General features: G+C 41.6%; 4 protein-coding genes across 4 annotated transcripts; 2 read left to right on the plus strand and 2 right to left on the minus strand.

The window, feature by feature from the left end:
* Positions 1-246: 246 nt before the first annotated feature.
* homezb (homeobox and leucine zipper encoding b) lies at positions 247-3,006 on the minus strand. Its single transcript, XM_054601108.1, has 2 exons — positions 2,995-3,006; positions 247-1,869 (listed from the first exon to the last, which is right to left on the minus strand). Exon 2 carries the CDS (start codon positions 1,852-1,854, stop codon positions 247-249), a length of 1,608 nt encoding a protein of 535 aa, XP_054457083.1. The 5' UTR covers positions 1,855-1,869; positions 2,995-3,006.
* Positions 3,007-4,438: 1,432 nt separating this feature from the next.
* On the plus strand, positions 4,439-6,689 carry si:dkey-183c6.9 (tripartite motif-containing protein 16). Its single transcript, XM_054601873.1, has one exon. It carries the CDS (start codon positions 4,617-4,619, stop codon positions 6,138-6,140), a length of 1,524 nt encoding a protein of 507 aa, XP_054457848.1. The 5' UTR covers positions 4,439-4,616; the 3' UTR covers positions 6,141-6,689.
* Positions 6,690-6,768: 79 nt separating this feature from the next.
* Positions 6,769-10,983, minus strand: gmpr2 (guanosine monophosphate reductase 2). Its single transcript, XM_054601876.1, has 9 exons — positions 10,919-10,983; positions 10,411-10,549; positions 9,985-10,104; positions 9,731-9,814; positions 9,452-9,625; positions 9,244-9,325; positions 8,639-8,745; positions 8,186-8,388; positions 6,769-8,052 (listed from the first exon to the last, which is right to left on the minus strand). The coding sequence occupies exons 2-9, from the start codon at positions 10,495-10,497 to the stop codon at positions 7,863-7,865; spliced, it is 1,047 nt and encodes a 348-aa protein (XP_054457851.1). The 5' UTR covers positions 10,498-10,549; positions 10,919-10,983; the 3' UTR covers positions 6,769-7,862.
* Positions 10,984-11,474: 491 nt separating this feature from the next.
* Positions 11,475-13,743, plus strand: nedd8 (NEDD8 ubiquitin like modifier). Its single transcript, XM_054601877.1, has 4 exons — positions 11,475-11,751; positions 11,849-11,896; positions 12,031-12,113; positions 12,474-13,743. The coding sequence occupies exons 1-4, from the start codon at positions 11,734-11,736 to the stop codon at positions 12,598-12,600; spliced, it is 276 nt and encodes a 91-aa protein (XP_054457852.1). The 5' UTR covers positions 11,475-11,733; the 3' UTR covers positions 12,601-13,743.
* The last annotated feature ends 15 nt before the right edge of the window (positions 13,744-13,758 follow it).

The following is a 13,758-nucleotide window of genomic DNA, read 5'->3' on the forward strand; positions in this document are numbered from 1 at the left end:
CTAATCGATGTGAAATTGTATTATTTTTTGTATTTTTTGTAAACACAGTACATACATGTTAAGTAAACACAATAACAGTATAACAACAGCATAAAAGAAAAGGCTACTTCTCAAGAATGTGTCTTAATTCAGCAAAGTTTTAGCAAACATCTGTCTTAAAGCTCAAAACATCAACACAAAAATGACAAGTCGCTCCACTTCTTCTGATGCATCTTTCCAAATGTGAAGACTTGATCTTCATTCCCTTCAGAGGGACATTAAGTTCACAGACTGCGGCATCATTTCTCCCCTGGAGGCCCCCGGCACACTTTCCTCCTCGTCACAGCTTTCAATCCCGTCGAGCTTTATCTTCCAGGTTGGTTCTCCGTCGACTTTATCGTCGGCCATTTGTGGCTGCATCTTAACCCGCGCGTTCAAATACTGCCTGTACCGGATGTTGGCCAGCACCCTGCTGTACTGCTCCTGAGTCAGCCAGCGTGGTCTGCACTTCTTGACGTAATAGCGCATGTCACCGAACCACTGAACCAACAGGTAGCGGGGGATGTCGATCACTATCGCCAGTCGGTTGTAGTGCTCCGTGTCTGGGTACTGGCACTGCGAGAAAGCCAACTTCATCGTCGCCAGCTGGGTCCGCGTCTTTGCCTTGAAGCGGGCCCGACGGATGGGAAGCATGCATGAGTCGGCCACATGAGAATCCTTCCGTTGGGTCGCTGTGGGTGAACCGTCTGCAACAAGATTATTGTTCACCTCAATGAGCTCCTTAAGTTTTCCAACATCAGTGACGCAATAATTGTGGTTGGTTGACTCTGCGTGCGTCTGCGTTTCTGTTTTCTCCTCAAAGCCTCTTTTCTCAGGGGTCATAGGAATACTTGAGGTGGAAGCGTCGACTCTTTTCAGCAGCTCTGTGTGGCTGTCAGTCAGAGGAGGCACATCAAAGGCCTGAGTCTGAGACGGGGGGATGAGCTGAGGCCTTGCATCCAGCAGTTCATCAGGCACCACAAAGCTCCTCTCTTGGATGGACAGTAAACTTTTGTTCGCTTTTGCCTTCTTCTTCTTTCTGGTGAAATGTGTCGTCTCCTCCTGAGTGGATGTTTGACACTCCTTCTCAGCTCCTTCGCTTCTTATTTCTACTTCCTCTGCTCTCTCCACAACACCTTCTCCCCCTTGCTTCACTCTCTTCTTTCCCATCTTGTCCGTCACTGTCGTCCTTTTGCGCTTTTTCTGCGTATTCCTTTTGTCTTCTTCTTTTCTGTCCTTATCTTTCTTCATTTTTTTCTCTAAACGCTCATTAGCCCTCACGTTTTCTCCCATCATCCTTCCCTCACTTGCAGTCTGCTCCTCCCGAACCTCTCCTGCCTTCTTCCCAACAGGCTCTTTTACCTCTCTATTGCATTTCTTATTCTCTCCTCCATCCTCTTTTACCTCTTCCCCGTTCCTGTTTTGCAGATCTTCCTTTCCCTGACCTGACATTAACTTCTTCCGAACATTGGGGATGTCTTTATAGTCCCAGCTGATGCCATAGCGGAGCCTCTGTGCCATGAACCACACCTTCACCTGGTCCGGGTGCAGAGAGCAGCGCTGCGCCAGAGCAACTGTCTGTTTCTTTGTCAGGTATGGAAACCGGTTGAAGGCCTCGTCCAGCTTGGCTGCACCGTCCAGCTGTAGGTTGATCTCGCTTGAGGACACCCATATAAGCGTCTGACTGTCAGAGACCACGGGGAGACACACCACACAGCTAGGGTTCAGAATGAAAGCCGTTGGGGCAATGTTCATGTCTGATAAAGTCTCTCCAGGAGTGTTGGGTGTCTTTTCTTCCAGATGGGGGAGTCCTTCATCAGCTTTTTGCCTCATCATTTGTTGGAATGACTCCTGGAAAAAGCAGTCAAACATCGAGGGTTGATACACAAAGAAAATTTGTATTTATGAATAAAAAAGAATATAATACAAAAAAACGGAAAGGTAAACATCTGAACGCACTTTCATCTTTTTTTCGTAGTGAAAATATATATTGTGAGAAGATGTATGTGCCACCAGTCACAGATTTTTCTATAATAATAGCTAGTCCGTTAACATTTTAAGTTGTATGACTGTGAGGATGGATTATGAGTTACAATCTGATGATGTACTTCATTTGTCAGGTGTTGATTTAAGCCTAAAGTAGACACATCTATGAGTTATTTTGTTACTAAACCACAACAACCAAACTTTCAGAAAAATGTGCGATACATCTGATTGAAAATGACATATACCGTGATAAAACCTTTTTTAATAGAGGTGTTAATTATTGTAACCAACAGTCCATGCAGCAGTACTCAGATCCTGCATTTACTGTCAGTAAAAGCTGCCTGCTTTATGCTTTTAAAGATACATATTATGAGCAAAATATAATTAAATTATCAAAAATGAAAATAGTCATTAGGTAAATGAATTAAGTGTTGAATATTTAATATTTAATTTAAACGTTTTATAACTTCACTGCTTTTTGGTTTCATCTTTAATGCATCATATTTTTGTATTAAATGCAGTAGAATAAAAAGGTGACATATAACGTTAATAAAAATCATCCATGGACCCAAAATAATACATGTTATTGAACTTTTCTCCTGTTTAATACTTTCCACTGCAATGCTGCACAATGGAGGCTAAGCACCTTATTTATAAGACTAAGTTAACCTATGTTACTTTAATTAATAAATCACTAACAATACAACACTAAATGAATAACAATAACACTGTTTGTGTAATTAATATTCGTCTAACATGGAAAACTATAAATAAATAAAAACAAGCTTACAGTAACTTTATATATGACTGTTTATCTGTTTGTTAGCATTAGCATGCTAACAAACAGCTGCACAGTACAAAGCACATGTTAGCTTGCTATTAGCGTCATGCTAACTGTTATGATACAGTTAACTTAGCTTCCCATTCTTCACCTTTTAATGTTAATGTTTATCAAGAAGACATTGATGTCATCATTAGTAGTTGACGTACCTTTAAGCACACAAAGTGTCAGTTTGACAGGTGTGTGTTTCTGCTGATGGTTAGTCTATAAAAGGTGGAGGCTCCAGGTGTTCCACATCCACATCCCCTTAAACTACAGTTTCTCCACATTCTCCCAATTTGATTATATGTATATATGGTGGGAGTTAAATAATGCATGATTAAAATATATATATTTTTCAATAAAACACATCCTCAGTTGCCAGTTTATGAGGTACACCTAGCTGTAACGTGTGCTGTCAAGTGTAAATACCACCTTCATTAAGGTTTTGTTAAATATTTGTTGAAAAAGTTTAATAGTGGGATGTTTATCAAATGGTAGTTAGTTCTTGTTCTACCCTGATTAATGGAATTAGAAACACCTCTCCTCAAACTGAGTCTCCAAAAAGTACCAATACAGTTTTCACCTCCATAACTTTTTTCCACAAAAGAAATATAACTTTCATAAACTATTTACCTTGATGTACCTTTTCAACTACATGCAGTAGATTATTAATCTTTAAGAATGATAAACTAGGGCTTTTTTGAGCAGTAATCCCTAGGGCGGACCAGTGACACCTCCGTACCACAATAAAAAAATAAATTAACTAATTTAACAAAAACTGTTATTATACCTTATTTTATGTGTACAGATATAATTTGAAATGATACTGCTGGAGAGCAGCTCGGGCTTTGGGACCAGACTCTGAGGCACCAGCAACAGGCAAACAGCTAATTCAAGGCAGTTTCATGTTATTTAATACAGAGACATTTCTTTTTGGTTTACAAGGATACCTGAGCAGATTATTCAACAGAAACAAAAGAACAATAAACCCCAAGATCTCTCTGCTTCTGAAACCATGTCTGGCAATTTACCAAAGGACCCACAAGTTATCCTGTGTGACATGTTCACATATGAGTGCAGGAAACAGGCACATAAGATCTGCATTAAATGTTAGATCTGTGCAGTCATTTCAAGTGGGCAGCAGACAATGTCATGGCCACAACGGAGAAACAACACAGGGTTTTACTTCTGTGTCAATCACACATGGAGATGAGGCCTTACCATGACCTTCACCACTTCAGGTCAGGGTACTGCCTGTCAGTACAAACATCTCAGTCATTTTATTTTTCAGTAAAAATGTAGCAATTCTAAAGATGCAAATGTTATTAAATATAAACCAAGAACATATAAATGAATATCATGGGAATATGGTGAAATAATTGTAAGATTTTGTACTGGATTATAATGAGTTTATGAATCCTAATGTCTTTCCTGCACACAAAGAGTTACACCAACATTTATTGGCAAGTTATATAATAAATTCCCACTCCCATCGGTGTTGCTCATTTCTAATGTGAAATACAGCCTAACCAGGCCAAACAGCATGGCTCCACCCCCTGGAGTTTCTGTTTAGCAGAAACGAAACTGAAGTGCAGTGTTGTTGTGGCAGAGCATTCAGACCAGACACTGAGAGATCAGAGACGGGTGAACTGCTAAATTCAGCAAAATCCTATTTCATCGCAGTTTTCAACCAAAACAGAGTAAACCAAAGAGCCACAAGGAGGATCCAAAGGACAAATCTGAATAATATTCAAGAAATATCAAAACAGGACTTCCTGCTTTTGAAAAGATGTCTGAGAATCTACAAAAGGATCTACAATTTATCCTGTGTGACATGTGCACAGAGGAGGACAGGAAACCGGCAAGGAAGACCTGCATGAAGTGTGAGATCTCCATGTGCGTCCAGCATCTCCAGGCCCACCTGACCACTCCTGTGTTACTGCAAACTCATCCTCTGACTGAGCCTATGGCTTTATGTGGGACCACTAAATGCCCCCAGCACGGCAAACTCCTGGAGTACTACTGCCTGGACGACATGACCTGTGTGTGCGTCTCCTGCGCCATTGAAGACCAGCACCGCCTACACAATATGAAGACCTTCTCCACAGCCCACAAAGAGCTGACGGAGGAGCTCAACGCTGAGCAGCAGGCCTTACTGGGGAAAACTGAGGACGTCGGTCTGGAAAAGTGGGAGAAGAGCGAGCGAGAGAAGCTGGGTCGCTCCAGCGTGTTCCTCATCGAGGCTGTGACGAGCCTGCGTGACATCGCCCTGAACAGCGTCCAGAGCTCAGTGTCTGCCCGTATGGCGTCGATCAAAACCAGCAGGAGCCGCATGCAGGCAGCGCAGCAGGAGAAGGACACCTTCAGATTCCTGCAGATGTATTCCCAGGTGCATCAGGATGTGGAGAAGGCCAAGGCTGTGGATCTGAGGAAAGGGTTGGAGCCTGGCAGTGACCAGGACAAACTGCTTCAGGAGATAAGACAGAATGGTGAAAAAATGGTGAAGCAAGCGGGCCACTTCTGGGAATCGCTGTTGTCTCTGGTTGACCCAGAGAACCACCAGGAGCTCATTGCTACTAGTTCAGACCTGGTCTTTAACCCACAGATTTTCGGCCTTGGCATGTCACTGTCCAAAGACAGAAAGAAGGTCTTCCACAGCAGTGGGCTGGAGCAATGTTCTGCCGTTCTTCTAATCCGTAATATCCAGAAAGTTCCTAACTTTCAGAGGTGGATGGTCAGGTTTTCCAAAGACTTTGACTGGACCGTCGGTTTATGTGACAAACATTCTACAAATAACTTGATGGATGGATATGTATATGGTCTGTGCTGCACAGATAACCAGCTCCGCTCTCTCACAAAAGAGTATAAGCGTCCTGTTGCACCAGGTAGATTGGGTTTTCCGACGCCCAGACATGTCATGACCGGACCAGAGAAACAGAGTTACACTGTGTTGATCACACGTCAGGGAAAAAATGGAGATGAGGCCGTACCACGACCTGAAGTGGTGGAGGTGTTTTGGAACTTTGAGTCTTCCTCGCTGTCCTTCCTCAGCAGAATCGGAAAGCACCAGAAGGAAGAAATACTCACAATTAAGATGAGCCTCAACAACTTGGACCTGGTCCCCTTTGTTCAAGTGGCAACGAAAACTGTCTCATTTTCCCACCAGCAGACATTAAAGTGCACCTGTGGGAAGCCTCGCAGCAGACCAGGGGCCAGGGGCACATTGTTTGGTGCTGGGCTTCACCACGACTCTCAATGTTCCTGTGGAGCAACAGACATATGCACCACAGAGGAAGTTTGTGAACTTCTGTAATGGGTGGGACACTGATGATCATTATACAAATCTAAGAAGTGCATGGCTACAAATATATACAATGATAAAGTCTCTTTGGTCGAGTATAAATCTCGTTGATTATTAAGTTGCTGTCAAATCAATATGTAGTGCTTCTAGTGCAGATATCAGTAATCAACCAGTGCTGTGATTTTTATTGTACAAAATACACATCATACACTTAAAGCACATGTAATCATGTTCTATTTAACCTCATTTTCTCCTCATTTATTTGCTCCGTATGTGTTGTTTAACGAGCCTCTGTGTGGCATGTCTTAATAGTACCTGATTATGTACAAGGATGTCCTGAATTATGTTACTACTTATATTAATATTCTCTCTTCTTTTATTGTTTCTGTAACCTTTGTAAAGGGTAAATAATGCATAAACTTATATTCTGTCTTTAGGGTGACTTTGAAACATCTGTCTAGGGACTACAGATGTAAAATAGCCTCTTGGCTAACTCTGGCGCATTTACAGAAATGTTTTATTAATGTGCACTGTCCCTACCAAATAAACCAATAAAAAGATCATCTTCAGGTGTCTTTTGATTGTAGAGCTGTTCATTAGTTCTCTCTGCCAGTTAAGTGCGTTTGTCTCCATCTACTGGTGCTGAATGCATCATTGCTCTCACTTAGTTCAGTTATATTACAATGTAAGCTCAGAATTTGCAACATCCATTCAATAATAAAGCCATTAGAGTTGTAAGATGTGAAATGTTTTTTATTGACCGTTTAAAACAAGTGAATTTAAAAACTGTAACGAAAAATGAAACAAAGCACTGCTTGAAGTGAAGTAACTGCAGACACTGTGTGAAGTGAGACCAATGCTCATAATTTAAAACCTTTGAGGAACAATTAACTTAATTTAAAGGAATACAATGAATCAGAAATGAATTTGAAAGCGCACTTAGCTAATGTTAAGCTCACACAACCTTTGGTACTGAACAGGAGCAGCTAGAACCAGAGAAGAGGAAAGCTGCAGATATCTTTATGTTGAATAACACTTCTGCTAGGAATTCAGCACTTCATTGCTATGTGCTCTAGGACTGTACATTCAGTATATAATGGCCCATGTATGAATTCTGTCTATACCTCATTCACTTACTAAAATACATTGTAGTCTCATAACATATCTATGAAACAATAACGAAAATTAAATATTAGACTCTCAAATCTCAAATTACAAAACACAAAAGTGCAAAATTTAAAAAGTGGTGGAATGATTGAATTTCTAAAAACATTCATTTTCAATTTAAGACTTTTGCTATAATTGTATATGTGCGTGGCAATGATTTACAGTATGATCCCGGCATTGGGCATAATAACAACAACTAAGCATTGGAATGATGAGGCAGCAGACATGTGTAGAGCTGTAGACATACTGCTCTAGTTTACTTCTTACAGTCTAGAAACACTCTGACCCCTGAAACTCTTTGTAGATTGGATAAAAAATTGTAACATCAGAGTGTAAAGTGACTTCAAATATGTCTGTTCATGTCAGTGAAAGTCAAACCTAATAAAATGAAATTGCATTTAAACCTTAGCTTTAACTAATAAGCATAGTAAAAGGACTTTTTAAGTATTAATATTCATGTCTGTTCACTCGTGTTCGCACATGGTCGATGCACAAACAGCATCCAGGAGTCAGACAGGCAGTGTTGCAGACTTATCGTTCCCTCCGAAGAAGCGCCGAGCTGGACATTCAGCTGTCGTTGCCAAAGACCGTGTTGAGCTGCTGGGTGACCCGGATGAAGGTGGTCCTGCGGCTCAGCTCCTTCAGTTTGCCTGCACCAACATAGGTGCAGGTGGAGCGGACCCCGCCCAGGACGTCTCGTATTGTCACATCCACCGGGCCTTTGTAAAGAACTTCGACTGTCTTCCCCTCTGACGCTCTGGAGGGCGAAAAAACACACACTGGGATTATCCTCAGAGACGGTGTTTACTACGTACACTCCAAACACACACAAACACATAAGAAAGAAACATTATAGCTTATTATAGACTAAAATAACTTGTGACTCTGACCTGTAGTCAGCCACGCCTCCTGCATGTTTCTGCATCGCCGTGTCGGAGCTCATTCCATAGAACAGCTTGTACTTCTTGCCATTTTTCTCAATGACCTCTCCGCCGCTTTCTGAGTGGCCGGCGAGCATACCGCCCAGCATCACAAAGTCCGCTCCGGCACCGAAAGCCTTTGAGACGTCTCCTGGGCAAGTACATCCACCATCCTGTGTGAAAGAGAGACGGCAAAACAAAAAGAAGAGATGAGTGATCAATAGTTTCTATCATATATATCAGTTTAAGAAATCGTCGTTTCTTGCCCAGAGTTAGACGAGGTTATCGATACCACTTTCTACTACAGGAAGAGCAAGTAAGCAAATGAGCCTATTTTTCCAAAACTATCACATTATTTCTACACAAGAACTGTGTAAAAATCATGATTAAATCGCTTGGTTATCAGAGGAGAGAGTCACTCACAGAGATGATGTGGCCACCCAAGCCATGGGCGGCATCTGCACACTCGATCACAGCGCTGAGCTGGGGGTACCCCACCCCCGTCTTCTTACGGGTGGTGCACACAGAGCCTGTAGAGGAAGACACACGGGGTCAAGAGATGACTCCTTCTCCTTCTAGCTCTTTCTTTTTCTAGCTTTCTGGTCTGCAGCTCATGATTTGCAGCCAAGAAATACAATTTGCAAGCATTGGTTGTGGTCTATTTGATCTGGATGTGCCAAAAGAAATATGGTTTATTACATAGCAAATTCAATTCCTACGAGGAACTTTCATTTTGTGTTGATTTTTGACGGCCCCTGTGGACAGAAGCGGCAGTGTTTACGAGTACCAGATTCCCCTCAGAAACCTCTTATTTTACTTTATCAGAGGTCTGAAATCTGCTCCACTCAGTCTGGGTTCTGGTTAACCCGTGTCCCCTTTTCACTGATGATCTCGTTTACTCATGAAGGTCATACAGAGGCATCAGTTATAAATTGAGACTGTTCCATAACAAGTTAAAAGTTCCTCATAGTAACTTTGATATAGTATAAATTACGATATAGACGTAGAAATATGTTTCGTAGTTTCACCTGGTCCGATGCCTACTTTGATGATGTCGGCGCCGGCCAGGATCAGCTCCTCTACCATCTCTCCTGTCACCACGTTCCCTGCCTGAGCCGAAGAAAAACAATAATAATAATAAATATCTTTAATTGATTGCAGAGAAATGTCAAACTGTGATTATCAACTCCCCTCTCAGCCCCTCACACTGCAGTTTAAAGGCAGACATCTACTGACCATTATAGTGTGAGAGGGGAACTTCTCCCTGACGTCCTTGACAAAGTGAACAAAGTGTTCAGAGTAGCCGTTAGCCACGTCGACACAGATATACTGCAGCTGTGGCACGGCCTCCACTATGGCTGAAATCCGGTCAAAGTCGCCTTCCCCGGTCCCTGTGCTCACTGCTACATTCTGGGAGATAAACGGAGAAGAGAGAAAGACTTGTGTTACAATAAATACCAGCTTTATTAAAGTTCCAGAAATAGATGTACCATAAGAATTAACAATCGCTACTACCGTCAGGCATTCAGGATTCTTTTTTGCAAACTCCACCCAGTCATCCACGGAGTAATGTTTGTGAACCGTGGTGAAGAGAGTAAACTAGTGGAAGAGAAAAAGAAAGAAAAAGCAGAGCAATTGAACAAAAACGTTTGTGCAAGAGAAAATATGAAATAATATTCAAATAAATCAACCATAACCTTAAGTGCTTAATGACGCTATTTGTAAAATAATATGTGATGTATACACAACCCATGTAGAGCATACTTTACCTGGTGCAAAGCCAGGGCCATCTCAAAGGTCCCCACGGTGTCCATGTTTGCAGCGATAATGGGGATCCCTCTGTAGCTGCCCTTGGAGTTCCTGAAAGTGTAGCTCCTCATCAGGTCTACCTGGGAAAGGCAAGAACAATGTCACATTAGCGTACTTAATACTTTTATAGATTTGTCCACTTAAATGGGAAACAATTTATTTGAGCGATGCCTCACAATGTGTTCCTACAGTCAGAGGGCAGCAGGAGCTTATATGTATTTTATAGATGCAGGTTTGTGTCACTGCTTGAATCCTCTCACCAGCTGGTGAAATGTGAATTCTCTACTTGAATAACACCCACATGGAAGTGTGCTCATTCAAATGACTTCCCCAGGCAATAGAAACAATCTGTATTCAAAGGCTAAATCCTCAGCTCTTACACATACCTCGCTCCTTGACTTGAGTGTGCTTCTCTTTGGGCGGAGGAGCACATCCTTGAAGTCCAGCTTGATGTCATTCTCAATGCGAGGCATTTTGGAAACAGGGTGTACAGCAACTAGAGAAGTGAAATGGAGCACTTTGGTCCTGTGACAGAGGGAGGCATGAGACTTTAGGATGACGGCTCATTTGAACTCCATTTTCTTCCCTCCTCACTCCCACATGGGAATCAAATGTCATCAACTACATCAAACAGAGTCTGACATTAACCCATTGAATGGCAAACATGCTTGTTGCATTTAATAAGATATGGCAAAATGACCCCAAACTGTAATTACTACTCAGTGGAGATGTAATATCTAATAACTAGGATGCAATCAGCTGGTTAGCAGTTCCTAATGCTACGCTGAGCAATGGTCAAAACGTGTCAAATGTAAATCAACTTGCTTTACGTTACTTAAACACAACTAATTTATTAAGCAGCAAATTAGTTTTTTTTTTTACAAAAGTATTTACCCAAAGTGCGGTTGCTTTCCTCTGTGCAGCTTGTTTTCTTATCGACGGGAAGCGGGAAGCTTTACGGGGGCGGACACCAGCTGGCCGCCATTTTGTAGTTTTTTAAGGGGCTTTACTAGTGGGCGGCGCGCTGGAAAAGACTACAAATGCGAGGCTTGCTTTACGCCGCGTCGCAATGATCTCGCAAGTTTTTTTTAAAATTCAGAAAATATATTTTGGGGTTTGCTTGTGTCGTGGACTCACGCTAATGTCAGATATTTTAAGGTGGAAATTATGCTTTTTTTTGACGGTTTATGAAGCAAATGTGAAGAGCGGAACCTTTGACATGCACTAAAGGTCGCGTCGGAGATCCGCTGAGGAACACCAGCTAGTTGGGAAGCGGGAAGCTTTACGGGGGCGGACACCAACTGGCCGCCATTCTGTAGTTCTTTAAGGGGCTTTACTAGTGGGCGGCGCGCTGGAAAAAACTACAAACGCGAGGCTTGCTTTACGCCGCGTCGCAATGATGTCGCAAATGTTGTTTTTAAGAGATTCAGGAAATATATTTGATAGTGTCGTGGACTCACGTTAATGTCAGATATTTTAAGGTGGAAATTATGCTTTTTGTAGACGGTTTATGAAGAAAATGTGAAGAGCGGAACCTTTGTCATGCACTAAAGGTCGCGTCGGAGATCCGCTGAGGAGCACAGGAAACACCCCTTATATTTTGCAAAGGAATGACTATCAAGTTTCCTAAAAAACAACATCATATTAATATCATTATCGGACAATAAAGTGAGGTATAATCATACTGCTGGTCCAGCTCCACGACAAAGATGCTGATCAAAGTGAAGGTGAGTGAAACTATAACGGTTTACGTTAGATACACATGTGTCCAGTCTCCTAATCTCCTCAACAATAACCTGACATTGTTTTTGTTTTACATCTCAGACACTCACAGGCAAAGAGATTGAGATTGACATAGAGCCCACAGACAAGGTATGTAATTATTATTATTATTATTATTATTATTATTATTATTATTATTATTATTATTATTATTATATGTTCTGCATGCTGATCATCTCCCTTTATTCAGTGTGTGTTAATGTTTTGCATCTATTTTCATCCAGGTGGAGCGGATTAAAGAAAGGGTGGAGGAGAAAGAAGGGATCCCTCCGCAGCAGCAGAGGTTGATCTACAGTGGGAAACAGATGTAAGAATAAAGTGTCCTAATATAATATATATATATAATAACACAGTTTTGATATTCTGCATTTTTGTTATTGTGGATGCATCCCATTTAAACCACAAAAACTAACACTGAAGTTACTGCGTGCGTATCTAAAGCCAGATAAACCTCCGTTGTCACCAAACTGGCGGCTGAAAATAGCCCAAAACAAATGCACTAATTGCTCCTTTTAGTTTTAATAATGTTTGTTTCAAACTACAGCATCAAGTCTTTATAATGAATTAAACCACATATTTAGGACCTGCTATTAATGATTAATATGTTGTGGGTTTTTCTGCTGTCTTATGTCTTTTTGCCTCCCATCCCCTTTGTCTTTATTGCCAGGAATGATGAGAAGACAGCAGCGGACTATAAAATCCAGGGAGGCTCTGTTCTCCACCTGGTGCTTGCTCTGCGAGGAGGACAGGTGCTCCACTCTCAAAGATTCCTAAACTCAGAGACTGCGTTTTAAGCCATCGCTTGAAGTCATGCCTTGGCTTATTGCGATGCCGACACAGAGGATACACCGAAGACACGCGGCAATGTGTTGCGGAGTAACCCAGCGGCATCATGGGCAACACAGAGCCATTTTGTAGAAAGAGTTCGATCAGGTTCTGCTCGTGTTGGCTGCAAACGCCCCTCCCCCCTACTGTAACTTGGTCATGGCGAGACACACACACCTTAAGGCTGCCCTTGAAGAAAAGGCAAAGTTACTGTCAGAATTAATCAAAGCTTCAGCCAAAGATTTACAACCAAGAGCTAATTTGGTTGCCACAGAAAAAAAAGTATTGTACTGTGTTCAAGTTATTCTCTGTCTTTTTCTGTGGCTCTGGGTGTGAGCATTGATTTTTGTTCCACTAATGATAAAACAGAGATCATTGTAGCTTAAAGACCCTCTAAGGAAACCCATCCTTGGATTACAGTCTTTGCATTCAGAGTGTGACACAAACTACCCTCTTTTTCTGCTTCATCCGTGTTTTATTCAGTTTTCTGCAAGTTGCCCCAAGTCACTAAGTATTATCATCTGAGGCCACAGGGTGTGTCGGCATATTGAAAGTGATTTTCTTTCGTGTAGCACCCATGTAGCTTAGCTAGATTTGTGAGAGATGGACAACAGTCGAAAAGTTTGACATTTTGGCGGAAAGTTGGAAATGTTTAACTATTCCAATTTCTACTCTTAATGTCAAACTATTCCTATGAGGGAAAACTATAAGAAGGACATGTTTGTGTGCTTTTTGTGTCTGGAAAAATCCCACCACTGATTCCAAATCATGTAGCACAGAGTTTGCTTTACACCTGCTTCATAAATGGACTGTCCATTCAGTAGGATAATGTTTTATATCATTTCACAAGAATTAAACTTGTAAAGAGCAATTTGTATTTTGTGCTAATTGCACATTTTACTTCTTGCAAAAAGACAAGGAAGGTGCCAACCATGGTCTACTCTGACGATGGCCTCAGTTTACATGGATGTTGTTACGTTTGTTTGTGTGTTCAGAGAAGCAACGCTAGTTTTGGGATTGCTGCCCCCCCCCCCCCCCAGTGTGTACAGAATGGTGTGAAATGGATTTATGCTGTGGATTAGTTTCTCTGTAGAATAAACTTATGTTGATGCTTAAAATGCCTAACT

This window comes from Anoplopoma fimbria, chromosome 7, assembly GCF_027596085.1.
Source record: "Anoplopoma fimbria isolate UVic2021 breed Golden Eagle Sablefish chromosome 7, Afim_UVic_2022, whole genome shotgun sequence".
Classification (NCBI taxonomy): domain Eukaryota; kingdom Metazoa; phylum Chordata; class Actinopteri; order Perciformes; family Anoplopomatidae; genus Anoplopoma; species Anoplopoma fimbria.

What these genes read in the sequence shown, in the direction of transcription:
- gmpr2 (XM_054601876.1), bottom strand. Translation starts at nt 10,497, where the DNA reads ATGCCTCGCATTGAGAATGACATCAAGCTGGACTTCAAGGATGTGCTC. An exon ending in TGGCCCTGGCTTTGCACCAG is followed by an intron (nt 9,815 to 9,984) that starts GTAAAGTATGCT and finishes CTCTTCCACTAG; the next exon opens with TTTACTCTCTTCACCACGGT. An exon ending in TCCCCTCTCACACTATAATG is followed by an intron (nt 9,326 to 9,451) that starts GTCAGTAGATGT and finishes TCTTCGGCTCAG; the next exon opens with GCAGGGAACGTGGTGACAGG.
- nedd8 (XM_054601877.1), top strand. An exon ending in ACATAGAGCCCACAGACAAG is followed by an intron (nt 11,897 to 12,030) that starts GTATGTAATTAT and finishes ATTTTCATCCAG; the next exon opens with GTGGAGCGGATTAAAGAAAG. An exon ending in ATCTACAGTGGGAAACAGAT is followed by an intron (nt 12,114 to 12,473) that starts GTAAGAATAAAG and finishes CTTTATTGCCAG; the next exon opens with GAATGATGAGAAGACAGCAG.
- si:dkey-183c6.9 (XM_054601873.1), top strand. Translation starts at nt 4,617, where the DNA reads ATGTCTGAGAATCTACAAAAGGATCTACAATTTATCCTGTGTGACATG.
- homezb (XM_054601108.1), bottom strand. Translation starts at nt 1,854, where the DNA reads ATGATGAGGCAAAAAGCTGATGAAGGACTCCCCCATCTGGAAGAAAAG.